At 37.2% G+C, this 23,981-nt stretch overlaps 1 protein-coding gene across 1 annotated transcript; it reads left to right on the forward strand.

The window, feature by feature from the left end:
- The first annotated feature begins 389 nt into the window (after positions 1-389).
- On the forward strand, positions 390-22,828 carry CTR9 (CTR9 component of Paf1/RNA polymerase II complex). Its single transcript, XM_075163163.1, has 25 exons — positions 390-531; positions 2,692-2,790; positions 3,373-3,612; positions 4,109-4,226; positions 4,856-4,945; positions 6,231-6,379; positions 8,969-9,076; positions 9,524-9,631; positions 9,751-9,987; positions 10,768-10,857; positions 10,961-11,089; positions 11,193-11,376; positions 12,382-12,470; positions 12,742-12,927; positions 13,107-13,194; positions 13,444-13,592; positions 15,651-15,767; positions 15,948-16,093; positions 18,203-18,274; positions 19,451-19,586; positions 20,108-20,254; positions 20,679-20,836; positions 21,118-21,214; positions 21,567-21,679; positions 21,945-22,828. The coding sequence occupies exons 1-25, from the start codon at positions 487-489 to the stop codon at positions 22,351-22,353; spliced, it is 3,504 nt and encodes a 1,167-aa protein (XP_075019264.1). The 5' UTR covers positions 390-486; the 3' UTR covers positions 22,354-22,828.
- Positions 22,829-23,981: the final 1,153 nt, after the last annotated feature.

Consider the following 23,981-nt stretch of genomic DNA (forward strand, 5'->3'; position numbering starts at 1 on the left):
AAGTCCCCAGTAAGCCCTCACTCTATCCTGAGGAAACTGCTCACGTTTTAAAAGGCCACCACACGGAAGACCTCTGAGCAGCGGCACGGGCGGTCACACAGCGCAACACGTAGTGCTCCAGCCTGGGGCGGGGACAGGGCTGGCGGCCCCGGCCGCCCGCCCACCTCCCGGCCCCGGTGTCCCGGCCCGCCGGTGCCTCGCCGCTCGCTGAGGGGCGCCCGCGAGGCCGCCGTTGCCGCAGCAACAGGGCCGCGCGCGCCCGGCCTCGAAGCCCTCCCTCCTCCTCACGCACGGGCGCGAGGCGGCCCTCAAGGCCCGTGCGTCGCTGCGATTGGCTCTTTGCGCCTCGGGGACGGAGCCAGCCCGCCTCCCCCGCCCTCTGCCCGAGCACATCCGGGTCAGTCGGTGTTTGTGGGGGGAAGTGCGCGCGAGGCGGCCGTTGCGTGCTCGCGGCTCGGCGGCTGAGCGGACAGCGGTGTCGCCATCATGTCGCGGGGGTCTATTGAGATCCCTCTCCGGGACACTGATGAGGCGAGTCGGGGGCTGGGAGGCGGCGGCGCGACCTGGTCCCGGGGAGGGGGAAGGAGGGGGTGCGCTATATGATGCGTGCCGGGGCGCGGACGTTTGTCGCTTCCTCTTATAGTTTTGTCCCGGGCTCGAGGGGCAGTGTCGCTCCCTTCCTGGAGCGGAATGAGTTGCTGGGGTTACAGGTGTATCGCTTTGCGGAAAGAAACCCAAACCTGCCTTCGCCGGTGACCCTTGGTGAACGGTGTCCGCCCTCTGCTAGCTGTAACCTCCCTGTCCTTGCCTAGTGGCTTGCTGGTGAAGGAGAGCCGCTGGGAACAGTCAGGCAGCCTGTGCGGGGTCCTTCGGTACCACACGTCTGCGAGGAAGGGGCAGCCTCTTCTCCCACAACATATGCTTCAAGCATATGCAGCTCTCAGGAGTGAAGACCCTGTTGGGAACAGTATCTAATATTTACTTTGTGCTTGTGTACGCTGGCTTTGTCCAGCTAAATTCTCTCCTTAGTTCATTAGATACTGATTTTTCTGACTGCCCTGATTGGTAAACAGCATGCATGTTCCTAAATCAGCATATAGACACAGATAGGGCAGTTGGTCCAATGTGTAAAGTTATTTCAGTGTAAGTTTAGAAATTTATTTAACTTTTCTTTATTTAAAGTAGACTGTCACAAGCCAAGGTTAAAAAGATTTAAGAGAAATATTTGGAAATTTGCAGGGTATTATAAGGTTTGAAGTTAAATCATTCCATAGCAGATACTAAATGAACACCTTAGCTAAATAAGGTATTGAAGCATACTGCTTATAGGTGGAAAAAAGCTTTTTGTGAACATATGTGTCCATGCTCTAACAAATTTCCATACAACTGCCATTGTGTTTTTAAGTCTCACGAAGGTGAGACTTAAGGGTCTCTGTAGGTTACATGTCGGAGGGCTTTTTCCTTCATGACAGAAATTTCTGTCTGAGGTGTCAACATGAAAAGTTGATCCTCGTGCTACTGTTGAGGTTATGGCTAGGACTACTTGAATCCTGAAGTTCTGAATTAATCACTAAGGATTGCTGTAAAATAAGTTGGTGGGTTTTTTTTTTTACTGCTTTTTTTCACTTCCGTATTTATTTCCTGTGTTGGTAATACCTATTTCTCATTAATAACTATTTTAGTTTGTAGATGAGGGCTGCCCAAATTTAAAAACATTGTTATCTGTCAAACAGGAGATACTGTGCAAGACAAACTCAAACTAAAAATAACAATAGTAGCAGAAATATTTCTGCTTATATGTTTTGCATAATCAAAACTGTAAGTCCTTATAAACCGGATTGCTCTAATCCAGTCTTCGGAGAAAGAGTCCCTGCATTGGTAGTGAGGGTACAAGCCTGGGTACAACTGCAGCTCTTCCTTGCTGTAACATTAAATTGTAACGTAGATTACTAATATTAAAGGCAGCGTGACTGAGTAGCAAGTGAACTAATAGGCAGTTAAATTGTGTTCCCAAACAACCCACCTTGGGAATATCTGTTCCTTTTTCCTCGTTTTCTGTATCAGAAGAGTAGATCAACATGGCAAAATAGCCCTTGCAAAATAATGCGTGCGTGGTGAAAAGTTGTTGATGTCATTTGCTCATGATGTCTATGGTTGTTAATATTCAGAAATTTAGTCTGTTCTTTATAATGTTTGCCACTTCAATAATTTCTTAATTTTCTTGGGCATAAAGATGACTTTACAAAATTTCAGGGCTCTGAGATAAGTCTGAGTATTGATTCTCTGACATCTGATTACTTGGAAGATTTTTACTGTATCCTAGATCTTTGTATTACCTGTAGGAAAAGTTTTACAAATTTAGCAGCATGCAGCCAAGTTGGTTATTAGCTGAACTGTAAAAATTCTGAGCCTGAAGTTTATGGTGAAAGAAGTTGAGTTAGCATCTCTGTTTATTCTCCCTGACTAGCATCCCAAACGTTGGGCTGTCTTTTCTCAGATATTTGTGAGAGACCATCACTTTTGTATTGTACTGAATAAAATATATCATCACTTCTTTCTTTGTCCATAACCTTATTTAAACACAAAGAATTGTTTGTTTTGTGCTCTGAAATGTCCAGCTTGCTTTGAGCTCAATGATAGATAACATTGTTAATGCTTTGTGAAAAGAAAAACTGTATTGTTTGTTTCTAGGTTATTGAGCTTGACTTCGATCAGTTACCTGAGGGTGATGAAGTTATAAGTATACTGAAACAGGAACACACTCAACTGCACATATGGATTGCCTTAGCGGTTCGTATATATACAAATTGTATATTTAAATATTGTATTCAGATAATCTTATAATAATTTCCACTTCCTGACTTTTATGACTAGGGATAACTGAATTCTGAACAGGAACTTGATTGGGTTATTTGGTCACTGATTCTAGGCCAGATATTTCTGATTTGACATATGCATATTGAGATTTTAACTTCATCTTTTTTCATGAAACAAAGCTGCTTGAGGCCTGCTTTCTAAGTTTTTTTTCCTCAATCCATAGTTTTTCTGTTTTGTGCCTGTGATTATGCACTTCATAAAAAAGGAGGGGGCAGTATCTATACTATGGAAAGTATGGTAGAATGTGCAAAAAGTCAAAGAAGTTCAGAGGAAAAACAGTGATTCTTCACTTATAAATAGCTGCAAGACTTGTGTTTCAATGTAAAAATACTAAGTTAGGATGATGATAGAAAAATATTTAGCGGTATCGGAATGCCTTTGTCTGATTTATCTACATTTATCCCTAGAAGAATCTGTGTGACACCTAAAGTATCAACTTGATGTGATACTTGCTTACTGGGGTAGTATTGTCTGTTAAAATTGTATGTTTTATAGCTGGAATACTACAAACAAGGAAAAACAGAAGACTTTGTGAAGCTGTTGGAAGCTGCACGCATAGATGGTAACTTGGACTATAGAGACCATGAAAAAGATCAGATGACATGTCTGGATACTCTGGCAGCATACTATGTACAGCAGGCTCGGAAGGAGAAGAACAAAGATAACAAGAAGGAGCTCATTACGCAAGCTACCTTGTTGTATACTATGGCTGACAAAATTATTATGTATGATCAGGTAAAAGCAAATCTGTTTAAAAATCCATATTTGTAAATTTTTTTTAGCTTACTTTCAACATATGTTTTCTGTGTGTATTTGAAAAGTGATTCTAAAGAAAACAAGTACTGATTCACTGAAGGGAAGATAGAAACTGCTCAGGCTTTAAAGTCTGTTAGGCTAGTACATATAAGTAAAACTTGTAAGTATCTGAAACGTGTGCGGTGCCACCAGGAATAATTATCTCTAGCTTGGGACACCTGATAGTTCTATGTCAACCAATTTTTGGGGGTTGGGAAGGAAGGATTGGTTGTTACTCTCTTGCTTGATAATATGTGAACTTTAGATGTGGATGATAAAGACCCTTTTTGATTTTTTTTTTTTTCTTTTTTGTCCTGATGTAAGAGAAATAACTTAATCATAGAAAGCATTATAGCATAGCCAGTTAGTCTTTCACGTAGTCAAATCTTCATATTTTACAAAGATAAATGTAGCGGAAATTTTTTTCCTTCTCTAGAATCACTTGTTGGGAAGAGCCTGCTTTTGTCTGCTTGAAGGTGATAAGATGGACCAAGCTGATGCACAATTCCATTTTGTGCTCAACCAGTCTCCAAATAATATTCCTGCCCTTCTCGGTATGAGTTTATGGGTATTTATGTAAAAACCTGCTCTTTCCAGTTGAGTTTTGGAATGAATTACATGCTTAAGAAGAGAGTGCGTATGTGAGTAGAGAAAAAGAATGGGATAAACAAATGTGCACTTCTGACCAGAAACACGTGACAGAGATACTTTAAACTTGGGAAGTATATATAGGTGGAAAAGCTAGGAAAAAGTATAATGCTAGCTAGCATTTTCTGAGACCCGTAGGCATACATCCAGTTCAACTACTTGTATTTCCCCGACGATGCCAATGAAGCTGATACTCTGTTGAAGGTGAAGATACCTGTAGTGAGGGGTCAGTGGGCTGTAACACTTGTATTTTAATTTGTTCACTAATTAATCTAGTCTTAGCAAGTGTCTTTCCTCTGGACCAGGAAAGAATCAAGAATTACATGAAAATGCAAATTTTATGTGTTCCCATGTTTGATTTCTTTCATCTACTTGATGCCATCAAAGATAGAAGTTGTAGTTGTCTGAATTTTCTGTTAGTTTTTAATTGTAACTTTTGAAAATCGGCACAGCACAAATTTACCAAATAATACTTATGATTTATAACTGCTTTGTTTATATTTCTGATTTATTCATAACTGGTATGTTATAACAGGTAAAGCATGCATTTCTTTCAACAAGAAAGATTATAGAGGAGCCCTTGCTTACTACAAGAAAGCATTGCGTACCAATCCAGGTTGCCCAGGTAAGACAGCCAGTATTTGCTAGCCAGAAGTATTTTCTGTGCTTGCAAACTAACTCAAGTCTTCCTAATTAAAATACTTAAAGGCTTCTTTGTGATCTATATCTGTCAGAACAACTCCATCCCTTATTATAGAGGAGTTCAGGTGTTTGTTGACTTGAAGTGTTCCTTAATTTTTAGAGATGGAAATTGTGTTTAGGAAAACACTTTTCATTTTTTCTAGTTATTACTTTTTAAAGAGCTGTTAGAAAATGAGAAGTTGCGTGTAAGAGAAGTTAAAATTTTATGGGGACGGGCGGAACTGTTCAAGACTGTTGCAGAACCTATCTGTGAGCTTTTGGAATAATTAAGAAAATGATGTATTAGCATTAATAATGAAACAAGACATGAAAAGTAAAATTCTACCTATAATGCATGATGTGAGTTTTCTTGGTGTTGTGTGTTTTTCTTAATACAAAAATCTGGGAAAGCTATCAGTAACAGCTGTAAAAGCGATGCATGTGATTTAGAGGTATTAGTTCAGGGTATTTGCATTAGGATCACAAATACTCTAAAGTCTCTTGAGAGATGTGGTATACTTTGCCATAACCTATCTGAAAAAGAATTTATTACAAAGTTGACGTGTATTCTGTAGTCTGGTTTAGCATACGAATCATTGCTGCAAAAGTGGATTTAGAAATGCAAGCCTTACTTTTAAACAAACATCTTTCATTCACTCCCCTTTTTCACACACACATTGCTGTATATAAATGTATTCCTAGTTCACAGGCAGTCTGAAAGGGCAATATGATGTGAATTCTCTGTATTAGCTCATTTGTTAGAGGATGATGAACAGCATTTTGTTAGCAGTGAATCAGTTGATCATTTGAGGAGAAACGTCTAGCTAATTTGTTTATTCGTCCGTGTTTTCTGAAGGCCTGCAAGTCTCAGGTGAACTTACCCTGCCTAAGAAATTTCCAGCCCTTTCATCTGGCAATTTTTTAATGCCTTTCTCTATTATTTTGTAATACATTTCCATAAAAGTAATTTTTTATTTGTTTAGTGTCAGAGTCTTTTGGAGATATAGACCAATGTTGTGGGGTGTATGAAGAAATAAAGTCTTATTAATCTGTTAAAGTTAGTTTTGCTGCCAAGTGTGAGAGGCTGCCTTTAAAAACAGCAAATCGTTAGATGGCTTAGAGATTTTAAATATTAAAAATACTGCTTTCACATCAATTGATGTCCAGAATGTAAAAAAGTCATCGAGTTGAAACTTTGGGATTCTGAATGGTGTCATCTTGTTCTCTAGCTGAGGTTCGATTAGGTATGGGCCACTGCTTCGTGAAACTGAACAAGTTGGAAAAAGCTCGCTTAGCGTTCAGCAGGGCTCTGGAGCTAAATTCAAAATGTGTAGGGGCTTTGGTTGGACTGGCTGTTCTGGAACTCAATAATAAAGAGGTGAGTCTGACTTAACAAGAATCCCTACGCAGTTTACTTTCTTCTTTTCTGAAAAAAACAAAGTTTTTATCCTTTGAAATGTAGTCCAGTTTTTAAAAGGGGTAATAACTTCTGTGGTTAAACCAGTTTAAGTCTGTGTCACTATTGAATGATGTTATAGATATGTACTTGTGATTTGAGCAGCACATTCTGAATAACTTTCTTCTATTGCTAAAAATCTTCAGCTCTGTTGCTTATAAAGGTGTTAAGTACAGAAAAACAGTGCTAGGTTAACTATCTTAATTAAAGTAATAAAAATCCATGGTGAGATGTGTGAATGCATGTCCAATCACTTAAAAAAACCGGAAGTGCTGATTTCAAAATTTTACTTTAATGAGCAATAGTTATAGTATGTATAATAGCCAGCTTTACTTAGTCATTTGTGACTCTGTGAATGTTAACTAAATCAGTTTGTACTCAGATGCTCTGAAGGTCTTCAAATACTTGGAGACCTCACTTGCAACGGCAACTTTATTCCAGAGCATCAGGAATTTTTTTTGAAAGACCATCACGCTAACAGGAAGGTCAAGGTAAAAGACATAGTCCCAGGAGATTAGTCCTGGGCTTTAAGGAACATAAGTTTTCAAACAAGTGTTGAAGTTGTATTCAAGCTACCTTGGCATGCATCCCACATGGTAAACCAAAGAGTAGGCAAGAACAGATTTTAACTAGGCTGATGAAACTATGATGAAGTGGTGATCCTACCTCTCCAGATGTTTTATCACTAGAAAAATACATATGCTCATATGGGATCATGAGATCTGAGATGGTTAATCCATGCTAAGGAAGTTATCAGTGGAGGATGGGACCTTTAAGTGTTTTTTAAAAAAAAAATCTTAGATAATCGTTGCTAAATTTATTTATTATGTTGCTAAAATTTAGTGTTACGCTATCTGTAGAACACGTTGCTCCCTAGAAAGATCTTTTGTTGGCACAGAATATTTGAAAATGACTTAGTTTTACTACGTCATGGGAAAAAAGATAACTGTTAAGACTTCCATGAAGAATTATGAGAAGTGTGGGCACAAGAGTTTTCTTTCCTAAAACTACAGAGACAACAAAAAATATTCTAAAGTCAAATTTTAATAAATAATTCTATGAGTGAGAAACTAATGAAACCTGGTATCTTTCTTTTTTTCCCTGAAGGTCTTTTGACTAAAGTCAAGGCATGAGCCCACTCACCCTAAGCTTCAAAAAGCTGTGATTAAAAGCTGATTCACTCAAATATCAATATTGTTCTTTGTAAGAAATGTATCATCTGTGCTTTACTTCGAACTGTTTCCACAACTTGCAGTGCAAAGTTAGTATAACATCAAAGAGTTGACATGGGGGAGGGAGAACACTTTCTCTGGGAAAAGATTCTCTCTGAGCTGCAAACTACTAATTGACATCTTTTCCATGTTTAGATATTTCCAGTGTTTCTCCTTCTTTAAAGATGTTGTGATGTCAAAACAGGGTTGAGATTACAGTGTGTTCTCATTGAGGTCTGTTTTATTTCTGTTTTTCTTTAATGAAAGTGTTTAGGAGCTTTGACACCTATAACCATCCTATAACCATCTATTGGATTTGACTGAAATTGGACGTGAGACTCAAATTATTGGAGAACTCAAACATGTACATAGTGTGGTTATAAAACCTCTTTGCCTTTGAAAATTAAACCAAGAAAGATTCAATATCTTCTAATCAACGTATATTGTTATACTAGGTTTGGGAAGATAGTGCCTTTTCAAACTGAAATTATGTGTTTTAGCTGCCTGTTGGACTTCATCTTATGTCTCAACCTCATAAAAACTAATCTGTTCAATAAGATAGCTTTCTGCTGATAATAATTACAAAGTAAAGCACAGATGTTACATGATAACATTTTTGGTGTTTCTGTTCAGAAGTAAATACAGATTTAAGTTGACGTGCTTGTGATACAAATCTCCTGGGTGTGCCAAATAAATAACAATTATTTTATCAGTTATGCATTTGAACTTGTAGGTAAGTCAAACTTGTAGCCATGGAAAGCTTTCTTTAAACTGTAAAGTTGCTTTAGAAAAAGAGTAAATTGATATCTTGATATCCCTATGTAAACATAGCAAACTTCTAGCATTTCTTTAAATTAGAACTTCAGTTCTAGTAGCTCTTAATTCAACATCTGAAGTTCTTGTTTAGAATTTGAGCATAAGAATATTTTCATTTTGCTGTTGAATGAATTGTGCAAAAGGTTGAAACCTAAACCAAACAGGAACTGGGGACATTGAACAGTAGAAGGAAGGCTATCAGGGTGTGAGTGTGAAATGTGAAAGGACACCAAGACTTAAGTATTTTTTTTCCCTAGCAAGTCCTGCTCTGCTTTTTTTCATCCCTCTGTGGTGGCTTCATTTTCCATTTTCCATCTGTATGCTGTAGGGAGAAAAGCTAGTAGCTGAATTTACTTTTTTTCTGTGAGCCCAGCAAGGATTTTTTCAGAGTTCATGCAGCAGCATAGACTGAAGAATAGTTTTGAAGATGTTAATAAGATACAGCTATTGAGATGCTGCTGATACCTGTCAATGTTTCATTTAGGCTGATTCCATCAAGAATGGTGTTCAACTCCTCTCTAGGGCTTACACAATTGATCCCAGTAATCCAATGGTGTTGAATCACTTGGCTAATCACTTCTTCTTCAAGAAGGTAAGAGGTCTATGGGATTTTACAGTTAAATAATTGATAACTCTGAACAGCAAGGATTCCGGTGTTAGATTCAAGCTCATTTCATCAGGCTAAGTGGTGCCTAATACGGAACTGTTAATCTAGATGGACGAGCATAAAGTTTTTTACTTCAATCTTGTATAAACTTTTCTCAAGAAAGCCAAGAAACAGTATGCTTATTTCTTAAGTCAAGGTCACCTTTGTGTCCTGAAGGGTTGGTTGGTTTTTTTTTTTCCTCTCCCACCCTTCCAAGCTTTAAAATATGAAATAGAGAAAAGAACAGTAACACTAAAGCTAAATCTGTTGTTATTAATTTAGTCAGTGCTTAAGCTTTCTTGGACTTGCCAGCTATCCTTGTTTAAATAATAAATCACTTGATCATTAATAAAGTGAAGGCTTTCTAATTTCGTTTAACTTCCCTTTTTTCAGGACTATGGTAAAGTACAACACTTGGCTCTTCATGCTTTCCATAATACAGAAGTTGAAGCAATGCAGGCAGAGAGTTGTTATCAGCTGGCTAGGTCTTTTCATGTACAGGTAGGACAGTTTTTAAAAGCCCCTTTTGAGATTACACTTAAAAATCTGTGTTATAAAAGTTCATACAAAGCTTACCTGTGAAAACACTACCTGCTCTTTATTTATTTGTTTTTGATTAGGAAGATTATGATCAAGCTTTCCAGTATTATTACCAGGCCACTCAGTTTGCCTCATCTTCTTTTGTACTTCCATTTTTTGGATTGGGTCAAATGTACATTTATCGAGGGGACAAAGAGAATGCATCACAATGCTTTGAAAAAGTTTTGAAAGCCTATCCTAACAATTATGAGACTATGAAAATCCTTGGATCTCTTTATGCGGCTTCAGAAGACCAGGAGAAACGGGATATTGCGAAGGTGAGTTTTGCCTCTGCCAGCATCATACTTTTACATACAAGACTAGAACTTGAAAATCAGACTTGAAATCAGATTGTATCTTAAGGTGCATAAAACTCAGGGTTACTTGGCTGTAGGTATAGAGTGTTTAATATTGGCTGTCAAGAGATCCTTCTAACTGTGGAGAGTCACAACTGCTGGATGGAACTGAGACTCCTACTGGGCTCTGGCTAAAGCAAGTCCAGGAATTTAGAGGAGCCCCAGCCCCACATTTGTATTTGGTACTATGAAAAGGGCAGTATTCTTCCCATATACGTTAAAATTCTCTGAAGATGGCAAGTTAGCAAATGATTTCCTGAAGACAGCAAGTTAGCTAGTGATTTCCAGAAAACGCTTGTCTTGCTTATCTGGAAGGACAATGTTATGTTTGGGTTTTTTTGGGTTTTTATGTTTTGTGGTTTTTTTTTTTAAATGAAAGGCTTTTTTAATCTAATGTTGGGTAAATAAATGCAAAAAATGTTAGACTTCACTTTTCTAGCTGCTCATGTTAGTGTAATAGTTTCTGCTTCTCTAAGACTTTAAGCCAGTGTTGCATTCTACAGAAAAGATGCAATAATGAATTAAGGAAACTAATGCGATTTTTTTGTGACCAAGTTGTGCAGATGTTTAGGATGTTTTCTTTTGCATTATGGTGTATCTTTCTAGTGTTAAGGTTAATACCTTCACTCTTTCTTTTGAATTTTTTTTTTAAACGGTTTGTATGTCCACAAAGAGGCATAATTGTTTTCTGCTGTTTTTCAGGGACATCTAAAGAAAGTCACAGAACAATATCCTGATGATGTAGAGGCATGGATTGAGCTAGCCCAAATTCTAGAACAGACTGATATACAGGTATTATTAATATACACTTGGTGTATTTTGTGTGCACTTTTCATAAAAGCACATAGAACTCATTCTCTTATTTCTTTCATCCACTTTTTGTTTCTTTGTAAAGGGTGCACTGTCAGCCTATGGCACAGCCACACGCATTCTGCAAGAGAAAGTACAGGCTGATGTCCCACCAGAGATTTTGAATAATGTGGGTGCTCTGCACTTCAGGCTGGGAAACCTAGGAGAAGCGAAGGTATGTAATTACTCAAAGTTTCAATTGAGTTTCTTAATCACCCAGAAATTTTCCTTTAAGAATATCTGGAGTGCTTTATTCCTTTTTTCTTTTTATACTTTAGAAATATTTTTTGGCATCACTGGATCGTGCAAAAGCAGAAGCTGAACATGATGAGCATTATTACAATGCTATCTCTGTAACAACGTCCTATAACCTTGCCAGACTATATGAGGCGATGTGTGAATTTCATGAAGCGGAAAAGCTGTATAAAAACATTTTAAGAGAACATCCTAATTACGTTGATTGTAAGAACTATTTGGTATTTTAGTCTTCCTTATAATACCAAAAATCTTCCCATTACAGTGTCTTCTGGTCTCCTTATATCTGTCTTCACTACTTTTCATAGTAGTTTTGGGGCCTGCTTACCTACCTGATATTTTCCACTCTTTTTTTTTTTTAAGGCCTGCATCATCCTTATAGTCCAATCTCCAGCTTTAAGCCTTTTAATTATTGGTAAATCATACTGTACTCCAAAAATCTAGCAAAATTAGCTTATCTAGACTTGCATCCCCATTCCAACTAAAGCCTTAGCACCTCAGCACTTGGATGCAATCAAGGCCATCCACTTGATATGCCCAGGCTCTGCAACTCTACCTATGTGGGTGGAAATAGAGATCCTTTGGGAGAATCACTTTATCTTGGATCTTGGCCTTCCTCCAGCGAAGAAGGGCTGTTGAGAGTGTTAGCACAGCTTCTATGGCGCATCCTGTTTTTTCTCCTCACTCTGCTCTTCCTCTTGGCCCCAAGTAGCTGACCTGTGATATTTGCCATGAAGGTGAGGTGGTAGCCCTTGCTCAGCAAGCTGCAGCATGCAGCATGCCCCAGCCTAATCTATAGCCTTTTCCCTGCTTGTTTTCCATTGTCACCTGCTGACTGATACTCTTCCCAAAGCTCGCGGAGACGGAAGAGCTGTTTAAAGTGGAGGGAGGAGAATTATATACCTGATGTATCCTTCTTTCTTTAAGGTTTCTCAATCATCTTTAACTTATGAAACCAATTAAAAACATTTACATTACATTAACTGTTAGAAATCTGCAATTTCTGTATCACCATTGTGGATGAACGTTCCTCTTCACATGGTGTGTCTCATTGTGAATAGAATATGAAAGGTGTCTTAATGTTTGCTGTCCTTAGCAGATCAAGAAAAAGATTGCTTTTGAAATTCATGCATGGCCAATATTTTCTTTGTTTGAGACGAATTTAGCCTGTTTCCTGATTTTTTAAAATTTTTTTTCTGTTTTTATTTTTAGGCTACTTGCGCTTGGGAGCTATGGCTAGGGATAAAGGAAATTTTTATGAGGCTTCTGATTGGTTTAAAGAAGCACTTCAGATAAATCAGGTTTGTAACCCTTTAAGTGTTTAAAGTTAAAACACCTGAAATACTAACTTAAAATTTTATTTTCCTTTTGTTGCATTTTTATTTTGTTTGTTCACATAAACTAGAAGAAGGAGAGAGAACTACTGTAATCTGTTCTCTGTGTGTTTTGTTTGTTGTTTTTTTTTTTTTTTAATACGGAATTCTATTTAAGAAAAATAGCATTTTATACTTGAAAAAGTAACCTTGCAAGGGAAAACAATGCTTTTGCAACTTACAGTGAATTTTTATTTAGGACCATCCGGATGCTTGGTCTCTGATTGGCAATCTTCATTTGGCTAAACAAGAGTGGGGTCCAGGACAGAAGAAATTTGAAAGAATATTGAAACAGCCCTCCACACAAAATGATACTTATTCCATGCTGGCTCTTGGCAACGTCTGGTTGCAGACTCTACATCAACCCACAAGAGACAGAGAGAAGGTAATGGGCGTCTGTCTGCCCTGTGTGTGGTTTCATTTATTTAATTTTTGTATGCTCTTAGCTACTCAGAGCCTTTTCTTGATGCCTATTGGCATCTTATAGTCCATAAAACTTCTGGGTAGATCTTTTAATACCCCATTATAGAAATGAATGATCAATTGGGATACTTCTTTCTGCAGGAGAAGCGTCATCAAGACCGTGCATTAGCGATCTACAAGCAAGTACTGAGAAATGATCCAAAGAATTTGTATGCTGCTAATGGCATAGGTGAATATTAGACTCTAATTTTCCTTCAGAGGTGATGATATTCTTATGTTTCATGCTTTAATATAGAATTGTTTTCACAGGGCCTGAATGCTGTGTAGTGGAGCACAGGAAAGAATAACTTTCGTATGGCAGCTATGTCACTTAGTTTTTAATGGGGAACTTTATTCAGGCAATATTTTGTTTTCTTTAGTAGGAGTACGTAGTACACGAACCTGGAAGCTTACGCTGTACATATTACTTTCCCCTTAGGAGCTGTCTTGGCACATAAAGGATATTTCCGTGAAGCTCGTGATGTTTTTGCCCAAGTGAGAGAGGCAACAGCAGATATCAGTGATGTGTGGCTGAATTTGGCACATATCTACGTAGAACAGAAACAGTACATCAGTGCCGTGCAGATGGTAACATCTCTAAATTGAACTAAATATGTTGGGTTAGATGACTTCTGGATATTTCTCTGTTGTCATAGCAGCTGCACAAGTTTCTGAATAATATTCTAACCAGTTATAGGTCTATTTCTAGCATGCTGTTGGCTGTCAAGTCTAGATTTAAAAACAAACTGCCAAATGTGGGTAAGGGGTAACAAAGCACCTACCAACTTGTACGCTTTTTTTTGGTAGCAGAGTTAAAACATAATTGGGTTAGAATTTTGGTCTCAGAATTAATTTTTAGTTGGAGAGGTTTCAGTCAGTGATTGTATGTGATTTACATTCAGATGTTACTGAAGTAAGTAAATGCAATTTTCTGCTGGGATTTTTTTAATAGCAACATTTCCTATTTTAGTTCTTGCAAATGATTGCATAAATAACAGTCAGAGCTGTCTGAAAAGCTGACTCTGCCATGATTTCTTTGACCACAGTTAACATCACAAGGTAATTCATGTTGGAAGAAATCTGTTGAGGTCATCTAGTTCAACCTGCTCAAGCAAGCTAATTTCCAAGTATCAACATACTCTAACTAAATTGACTCAATTAGTTGATCAAAAGCATACAAGTAAGCTAATTAAAAAAAAAAGCATATGTTGGACAAGACAGAAGCTCAGAACAAACTTGTTTCATTAAGATTGAGTCCACACTGAGGCTCAAAAATACTTAATTCAGAGCTATCCTGAAGCTTTTTGTGATGGTTATAAGAAAGATATACTGGGCCTTTCTTATGTGATCAAGACTTCAGTAGTTGCTGTCCTCCAGTGAACTACTGTTAAAAAGCTTTGGTAACACAATCAGATTCATTCTGTTGTGTTTGAATGGGGTCTGTTGTCTTTTTAACACCTTACCTCTTTTTATGGACAAAAAGCCTAATGAAAGTCTAATTTTAGCAATTGTTTAACCAGTGAATTACAGTGGGAAACTGGGTATCATTTTCACCTTTTGATTTGTCAGAAAAATATAGTACTCATTTGCTAATATATTTAAGTAAAGCTGTTAGTAGAAATGTGTTTATTTACTGAGGTGTTTTATTGTTCCCTGGGTTCTGCTATGCAGTCGGTACAAGCCACAGTCTGAAATACGCGATATTGGACTCAAAGGGAGACGAATTGAATTTAATAGCCTAGCTTACTGCAGCCACAACAATTATTCTAGTGAGTTCTCTACCATAAAGCATACAAATCCGAGGCAGACTTAAGCTAAATACAAAATCTTTGACTCTAAAGGTGAGTGAAAATTGGGCGCTCACAACACAGTGCGATCCAAGAGTAGTGAGTTCAGGCATTACAGTTCAGGGCAGGTTTTGTATTTGAGCTGGAAATAAAAATTACTTTGTATTTCTTATTATTTTGGAGGTTTAGAAAGGGTGAATGATTCCTTGAGAAAAGAGCATGTCAAACAAAAGGCACTCGTTACTGAAAAAGATAAGTTTCCTAACTGTTTGAAGTGTTAATTCTAGATCCACAAAGCCTATAGTAACAAGTCGTCTTTCATACTTTAGAACAACTAGATATCCCATGGCTTGCCAAGTTACTCAGCTAGGTGAACAGAACAAATTTGACGTTGAGTTATCTGAAAGAAGAGGGGTTTTTTTAACTAATTGCATCAGATACATGGAATTACTACATTAAATACATTTCAGTTTGTAAAATATCTTGTATGAATAAAGAAAATAGATTCCCCTCCCACCTCCCATACTGCGGAGAATAATTGAGTGCTCTTAAAATGAGTCATGTTTGTTGGGCTTTGTTACAATGGATGGTACTTGCAAAGTATTCTATTGTATTTTAAGACCTACAGAGGTCCAGGACTGCTGCCAGTTTCCAGAAGAATCAGGTACTTGCTCTGGAACAGCAGAAAGAATTTTCTGATCAGTGAAAAGGAGGCACCCATGTAGCATGACACACTTCTTTAAAAAACAAAAGGCATATTAGCAGTAATGCTTTTTAGGAATAGAAACATTTGCTGGAGTTAGCTAACCAAAATAACTAATCATTGTCACCTCTTAACTTGATTTTTTTTCCATTTCAGTATGAAAACTGCCTCAGAAAGTTCTATAAGCATCAAAATACTGAAGTATTGTTATATTTGGCCCGGGCGCTCTTCAAATGTGGCAAATTACAGGAATGCAAACAAACTTTGTTAAAGGTACGATTATAAAACATCATATATCACAGAATAAAATTACTGTAAATTGATGGATGTATGTCTCTTTAAATTAGTAGTTTGGGATTGAAATAATGGTGCTTATTCTCTGTATGTTGCTTCAGTACACCTCTGTATCACCTCTGTTGTAGTATATCTTAACAACATGCTTTTTATTTACAGGCCAGGCATGTAGCGCCAAGTGATACAGTCCTTATGTTTAATGTGGCTTTAGTGCTACAAAGACTAGCTACCTCTGTCCTGAAAGATGAAAAAAGCAATCTAAAGGAGGTGCTTAACGCTGTGAAAGAACTGGAGCTAGCCCACAGGTAAAGATGACGTATTTCTAGTCATTAATAATCTATTTTGTTCCCTTACAGTAAATTTGCAGTATAGGTCACAAATCTGGTTATAAGAGCAATCATCTCGTATCAAACACTCTATGTGATTCTACAGTTTCTAGTAGGAAAACAAAGATTGGGCCTGACAAAACTACATATTCAGACTTTGCTCCAGAGCCAGTTTTGTTCGGCCAGGTGGCCAATATGTATTTCTCAAAGGGTTTTGTATTACTGTGACCAAGATGCACTTCTTCCTGGAAGAGCATAGTTGAAAAAAATGTTGAAAATTATTCTATGAATTTAATACTTTTTTTGAAGCTTTCTTTCAAAAAAACCTACAAGGCTCAAAAACAAATCTGTTTATATTATTGTCCTGGATTTGGCTGGGATAGTGCTACTGCGATTCCTAGTAGCTGGTATAGTGCTGCATTTTGGATTTAGTATGAGAACAATGTTGATAACACACTGATGTTTTAGTTGTTGCTAAGTAGTGCTTACACTAAGTCAAGGACTTTTCAGCTTCCCATGCTCTGCCAGGTGCACAAGAAGCTGGGAGGGGCACAGCCAAGACAGCTGACCCAAACTGGCCAAAGGGATATTCCATACCATATGACATCATGCTCAATAAATAATCTGGGGGGAGTTGGCTGGGGAACAGCAATCAGTGCTGGGGTTTGGCTGGGCATCGGTCAGTGGGTGGTGAGCAGTTGTATTGTGCATCACTTATTTTGTATATTCTATCATTATTATTATTATCATCATCATTATTATTATTTTCCCTTCCTTTTCTGTTCTATTAAACTGAATTTATCTCAAACCACGAATTTTACTTTTTTTTTTTTTCCCCTTGATTCTCTCCCCCATCGCACTGTGGGGGGAGGAGTGAGCTAGCAGCTGTGTGGTGTTTGGCCACCTGCTGGGTTAAACCAAAATAATTATATAAGCCTAGTTAATGACTGGTAGTCCTTGAAAACTAATTTTGCCCTCATGTTGACAAGTAAAGCCCAAGCACTCTCATGGCTTAAGAATAGAAGCAGTTTCTTAAGTGCATTTGAGATCTTCTAGTTCTCTTTTTTAATTTCTTAAATTAATTCTGGGCAGAAAGTGTGATTAATCTGATCCAATCGTCACCATCTTTGAACAGAAAGCTTTCAACCATTTATTCTGCTCCTAGGTATTGCTGGTGTAGCTGGTGCTTGCTTTATGCATTCCTAGCTCTGCTGTTATATCAAGGATAGATGTTGCCTTTCAGTAACTTTGTCAACTAAAGCAAGCCTTTAGTACAAGCAAGCATTTCACAATTCTAGTTCTTGACATCATGCAAACTAAACATTTGAATGTAAATTCTAACTTAAATTCATTTAGAAGCTTGTTATTTATTGTCTTGAGAAAGTTGCATGATATCTATCACACTTTGGAAAATATTTTCCATAATCTAAAATTTGAGCAAGGAATTACTTTCTTCATATGCACAAGAATTTGAGTTCAGTCTAGCACAAAGACACTTCATTTAAAATGTCTCTGATGGAATATGGGAAGAAACTGTGTCAATCTTGAAAGTTAGAAAGTCGTTTTCCTTTAAATTAATTGGAGAAACTGTTTCCAAAACACCACAGCTTACATCCTGTACACATCATCGCTTACCCATCTTCTTGAAGGGATGTTGTATTTGCAAGGACCTGTCAACTAAGTTCAAGGAAGCTGTTCTGGAAGGATTTTAAAAAAAAAAGTTTTCCTTCCTTTTTTAATGCTCGTTTCAAGCACTTAAGCTGTGACAGATGAGGAATAAATCTACTGGGGTCAGTAATGTCCTTATTGCCAGGAAATGAAATCTTAGAACTCTCTTTAGAATTTTTCTGGGTTTTTGTTCTGCTCTAGAGTGGTTTTGGAATGTTTTAAATTTGGAGAACTCTGAATATACTTTTATACTGTTGTATTAAAAGGGGCTGCACACAGAGGAAATGGGTGAGGATTCCTCATCTATTGAGTTTTACAGGATTGTAATTCAGGAGTAAATGCTTTGTTTTAAGGCAAAATTACAATAAATATATAGGTAATGCGTATTTGCTTAGTTTCGTCTGTTGTTTTTTCCTCCAGGTACTTCAGTTACTTGAGTAAAGTAGGTGATAAGATGAGATTTGACTTGGCACTTGCTGCTACAGAAGCCAGGTAAAAAAAAAAAAACAAACAAAACAAAACAAACCCAAACCGCAAACAAATCCTTCATTCAGATACCAAGTGGAATATTTTAGAACAGTAGAAATACAAGTGCAGGGTTACTCCTTATTACTGTTTCATTCTTTTCCTGTCTTTGCTTTCTAACATTTTTGCGTAGTCTAAAACTCTCAACGTGTGGTGTCTGCCCTTAGCTGGAGCCTGCAAAACTTTAGCTGTTTTAATGGCAAATTTTCCATCGATGAGAGTGCAGTGACATTTATTTAAACATCTTTAGCTTTCACTGTTTTGACTTTAAGCTCAATAATCTAACAACAGGTTTGCTTTCATGGAGATTTTTTGAGGTAGTTCATGGGTGAATAGCATGGGTCAGTTATTGAAACATGAAGAACTTTTGGGTTGCAGAGTCTAGTCTGCTTTAACTTTCGCTCAGGGTAATGAGTTTGTACACAAGCCTATTCAAATCAGTTTCCTTGTAAGCTTATTTCTTAGGTTTTCACTCAGTATGCCTTATGTTTCATTTATTGCACGTTTTTCCAAGATTTTCATAGCCATATACAAATAACATCTGTTGGCCATCATGCACTGTATATCTTAAATGGGTATCATTAAAGCACTTTGTACAGAGAAGAAAATTTTAATCTTAATATTGAAAGGAATGTCATTGTAACATTAGCTAAGAGGGCATGGAAAGCATCTTGCTTTAACGTTTCATGAGACTTGAACACTTTGTGCAACCTTAACTCTTACGCAATTGGATCTTTTAAGATAGAATTTCTACTTACCTTTCTGATTAGGTTTGCTAGTATGTTGTGGTTAAATATAAGTTCTTATTAACCATACTTCTGAAGCTGTCCAAATTCATTGGGATGATTCCTTTTATGTTCATGTGGGGCTTTTTGTATATGAATTGGCTAAGTTTTAAAATTAAAGCAATATGTTCTGAAATTGTATATTGCCATTTAAAGATAAATTAGCTTACTAGAAAGTGCTTTAGTTTACTCAAAAATCTGTGCTACTCTACTCTTCTATTGTGCTATTTCAAGTAGCTTTTTTTTTCTTTGTTGGTGATATGAACTTAATGTTGTGATGCTTGCCCTTTATAAAACTGTTTCTTCTTGTAGTATGTGCCTGCCACCTTTCTTTACTTGAAAACATTGCATGTTACAGGCAATGCTCTGACTTACTGAGTCAGGCTCAGTATCATGTGGCTCGGGCACGCAAGCAGGATGAAGAAGAGAGGGAGCTGCGTGCGAAGCAAGAGCAAGAAAAGGAGCTGCTTCGCCAAAAACTACTTAAAGAACAGGTTTTATTCTGTTACATTCTGTATACTATATTTTTAAGAAAGTATACTTTATTTTTAAAAAGTATACCTATCAACAATATATATATGCCCCTGTTGCTGTGTGATGGTACCTGGTGTTACTGATAAAATGTCTAGTAGCTATTTTTCTTAGTTATAGTAAGTGCTAGCAGAAAATGTTCTAGCTAACAGGTTATATTCGCTTTCTTCCTCATAGCCTCAGAAATAGATTTTTATTTTTATAATGAAATAAAATTGGTGCCCCAGGAGGTCTGCCATCAAATTGCTGTACTGACAGGCTGGATGAGGAAGCACTTGGTGCAACAGTTCTTTTGGGCTTTTGCCTACTCTAGCATAGGCTTGTAGAAAACGTTTTTTTTTGCCATGCGGACCTTCTTCTATGACATAGACTGTCAAAAGTCAATTTTCTAGTTTCTTGTCAGCAAATAATTTATACACCTGCGATTATAATCACCACGATGCTGCAAATACAATAGTAATGGTTAGTTTTCTTTCTGTTTCAGGAAGAGAAGCGCCTAAGAGAAAAAGAAGAACAGAAGAAACTTCTGGAACAAAGAGCTCAATATGTGGAGAAAACCAAGAATATTCTGATGTTCACTGGTGAAGTAGAAGGATCAAAGGAGAAAAAACGTGGTGGCGGTGGAGGCAGGGTAGAACAGAATATTATTTCTTTTTTAATTTCCTTCATTTTCCCCTTTTGATATATGGTCTCTTGCAGTAGCACAGGTTTTTAATTTCAAGCCTCTAGGCTCCACTGAGTGAAATTACACAGGTTTAATAGCCAAATGTAAAAATTGGAAGCTAATACTTAAAAGTTCCAAGCACGGTGGCATCACCAACATTTGTTCTATTCAATTGTTAAAATAACAGAAGATTGTTTTATTACATGCAAATTTGGAATCAGTTACTTAATGACATCAATCTAGAGATTATGGGAAAGTTGGCACAAGAAGGTCTGTATTTTCATATCTTCGAAAATGTGTTCAAATAAAGTTTCTATTTTGAATTGTTTTCTGGTAGCTTTTTAAGAAAGGTGAATAATAGGCTATGTTGTGGGGCTTTTATTTATTGTAGCGTTCCAAAAAAGGAGCAGGGGAATTTGATGAGTTCGTCAATGATGACAGTGATGAAGATCTGCCCATGTCTAGAAAGAAAAAGAAGAGGAAGGGCAGTGGTAGTGAACCAGATGGGGAAGAAGAGGAGGGTGAGAGAAAGAAGAAGAAGAGGAGGAGGTAACTGATACTTTAATGTTAGACTTCTCTGAGAAATGGTATGGCTTTTAAGTATATTCTCATGCAGTCTTTCATAACGACTTAAAAAATGAACTGTTGTTAAGAGGGCACATGATTAATTTCTATTTACACATGCACATTATAAGACTTAAACAGCCACTCTGCAAAAGAAGTATGAGTAACACTTTATCAACTAGACATTTCTTGAGACTGATATTTTTGCATGTGTTAAGTTTTGTGATGTTATGCTTTACATCATATAAAATATGTTTCTGTTTAAGACCCCAAAAGGCAGATGAGGGGAGTGATGATGAAGAACAAGAAAATGGTCCAAGACCTAAAAAACGACGTCCACCCAAAGCAGAGAAAAAGAAGGCTGTAAGTTAAACCCTGAATAACTGCATCACTTTCTAAATATGCATTTGGACTTCAGCATTACCCTAGTCAAAAGCGATTTATTCATGTTGAAAATTACAACAAAACTTCTTGTAGCAAACTGCCTTTGAGCTTATTTTTGTCCTCCTCCCCTGTTGCTATAGCTGCTTCAAGGATGAAAAAGATATTTCTGAAGCTATCTAGAATTAAGTGATAGTAAATGGAAAATTTTGATTTAATGACTTTAGAACAGCTGTTAAAAGCATGTCTGGTTTTCTGAATACGTTTCTGCGTATGAGCACTATGCTTTAACCAGCCACATGAACAAGCAACCTTTTGTTTTTCCCCTATACAGCCCAAACCAGAACGTCTGCCTCCTTCAATGAAAGGAAAGATCAAATCAAAAGCCATCATTTCATCAAGTGATGATTCTTCTGATGAGGATAAACTCAAAATTGCTGATGATGGGTAAGAACCTTAATTAACTTTGTATGTACTAAAGTTTCAACGCATGCTTTCAAGAGAAACTGTAGTGTTAATAATAATGAGAAAATGCGAAGATAGTGAGAAGCCTTTCATTGTACTCACAACATCACTTTCCATTGCAGATTTTTTCCAATTATTCTTCTCATTCTGATAACACTAGCATTACTGAAATCCTGGTGTCTCATTTTATTTTTAAGCTAAGGATAGCATCTTTTAATACTGGATTTTTTTTTTCTTTTCCCTACAGACACACTAGGAATAGCAACAGTGATTCGGATGATGGGGAACAGCAGCACAGTAAACGCATTGTTTCTGATAGTGATTCTGATAACAGAAACAAATCTGGTAGCGAGGCAGGTAGTCCGAGGAGGTCCAGTGTCCATCCATCTGAGGACGATTCTGACAGTGACAGGTCGGCTAGAAAAAGGAGGCGGTCAGATTCAGAGCAGTCTGACAATGAGTCTGTACAGTCGGGGAGAAGTCGTTCCGGTGGTTCAGAAAACGAATCTCGCCCAGCTTCTCGCAGTGCTGACTCAGACAGAGATTCTGAGAGAGGATCTGACAATGAGGGTTCTGGCAGAGGATCTGGTAACGAATCTGAACCAGAAGGATCCAATGATGAGGGGTCTGAAGGTGGTTCAGATGACAGTGATTAGAGCTAAATTACAGACCATCTTTTTAAAATGTTCATGTAAATATATTTCAGTTATAGGGAAAATCCAATTTTTATATTTGAAAACTGTGATTTAAAAAACCCTTAATGTTCTAGTAAACTGTTGTGAGACCTTCCTGTGATTCTTTCTATTAGCAACTAATGGATATTTCTCTAAGTTGGCTATGGTGTATTCTTAAATTGAAACTGCTGTAGATGAAGAACAGAATCCCTGTACTATAATCAGCACACCAAGGATGGAATGCATGTAAAAATTATGGAACATAAAATCTCTGTTTAGGTGGTTCCAGTGTGGCTAAAACTGTGTGTTCTGTGCTTATACATGCATAGATGGATCTTAAAATCCTACCAAATGGAAAAAAGAGCTGTGGATATTTATCTTTTTCCTCATTCTGAATAAAGGTCAGTAGGGAGGTTTTTCTTACTTTCTGTTAAAGAATACATTTGCCATGATACAACTCCTTATGTTTTCAAGAGTTTGTTCTTTTGCTTCTGTTTTTGTGTTAAATCAGGTGAAAAGGTGCAGATATTAAAGAACTTTATAAAGTAACGCTGAAGATGTAGTTGAAATATTTAAATTGGCAGGTAAAAATTAGAGAACTCCATATTACTTAAGAAAGGTAAAGCTGCCAGTGTCACAATAAACTGTTCCTGCTTATTTGCTTGGAGTGATTTATTTTGCCCCTTGAAAGGTATAAGCAGAAAACTTGAAAATGCTAAATTTGACAAAGGAATGTGTTTTGAGGAAGTAGTCTTAACTTTATTTTAGCTTAAGTACATGGCTTCTGGAATTAAGTCCTTTCATATAATGTGTTCAGGAACAACAATGAAAAATTGCTGTGTTGTAGATGAAAGTGGATCTGATTTCTCCTGCAGTTCTGAAAAAATCAGTCTTTTGCAGCAGTCCAAAAATTATTGGGTTTTTTTTAACTTTTTTCATTGGTCATGTAGTCCTATTTTAAGCATTTGCTAAGAGAAGATTATGTACATCCATAGTGTATCACTACTGTTTTTACTAGACTGTATAGCCTAAACTATATTGCTTTGTTTTTAGAAGGTCTGGATTGTCACTACTGATAGTTCACTTCACGTACTGACTGAAAGTTAAGTTTCCCATGCTGCTATTTCTGGTTTGCTGTGAGCATTAGCTGTTCTCATTGTGTATGGTTTTTTCCTGTGTTTATAGGCTGTTGGTAACCATAGCAGACAAAGCAGAATGTAGAACAGTTGAGCCATTTCTTTTCATGGCTCAGTTGGGTATCAAGTTTCTATATGTGGTCTTACCTAAAACTTACGTGCTTGGTAACATTCAGAATAGAAGAAAAACTATCATGCCTGTTGGATTAGAGCAAAACTGAATCTTAACTCAGTCTTCATGTTGATGTAGTCACTTAGGTGGAAGATTTGCAACAGTCCAAGACTGGAAGCCAGATAGCTTTGAAAACATGCACTTGAGGAAAATCTGTGGCCCTTGTAGGAAATGATTCTCCTATCAAGAGAATCATGACCCAGGTGCTCACCTCTTTCAGAATCACAAGGATGCAGTGGATAGATGAGGTATGTACACTTGATGTCACACTGCTTCACTTACGAAGCTATGAAGTAAGAAGT

This window comes from Calonectris borealis, chromosome 14 (assembly GCF_964195595.1).
Source record: "Calonectris borealis chromosome 14, bCalBor7.hap1.2, whole genome shotgun sequence".
Lineage (NCBI taxonomy): Eukaryota > Metazoa > Chordata > Aves > Procellariiformes > Procellariidae > Calonectris > Calonectris borealis.

Excerpts from the sequence above, each read along its gene's own strand:
- CTR9 (XM_075163163.1), top strand. The coding sequence starts at position 487 with ATGTCGCGGGGGTCTATTGAGATCCCTCTCCGGGACACTGATGAG. Across the intron at positions 12,471-12,741 it reads AAGCACTTCAGATAAATCAG|GACCATCCGGATGCTTGGTC; the intron begins GTTTGTAACCCT and ends ATTTTTATTTAG. Across the intron at positions 19,587-20,107 it reads AAAAACTACTTAAAGAACAG|GAAGAGAAGCGCCTAAGAGA; the intron begins GTTTTATTCTGT and ends TTTCTGTTTCAG.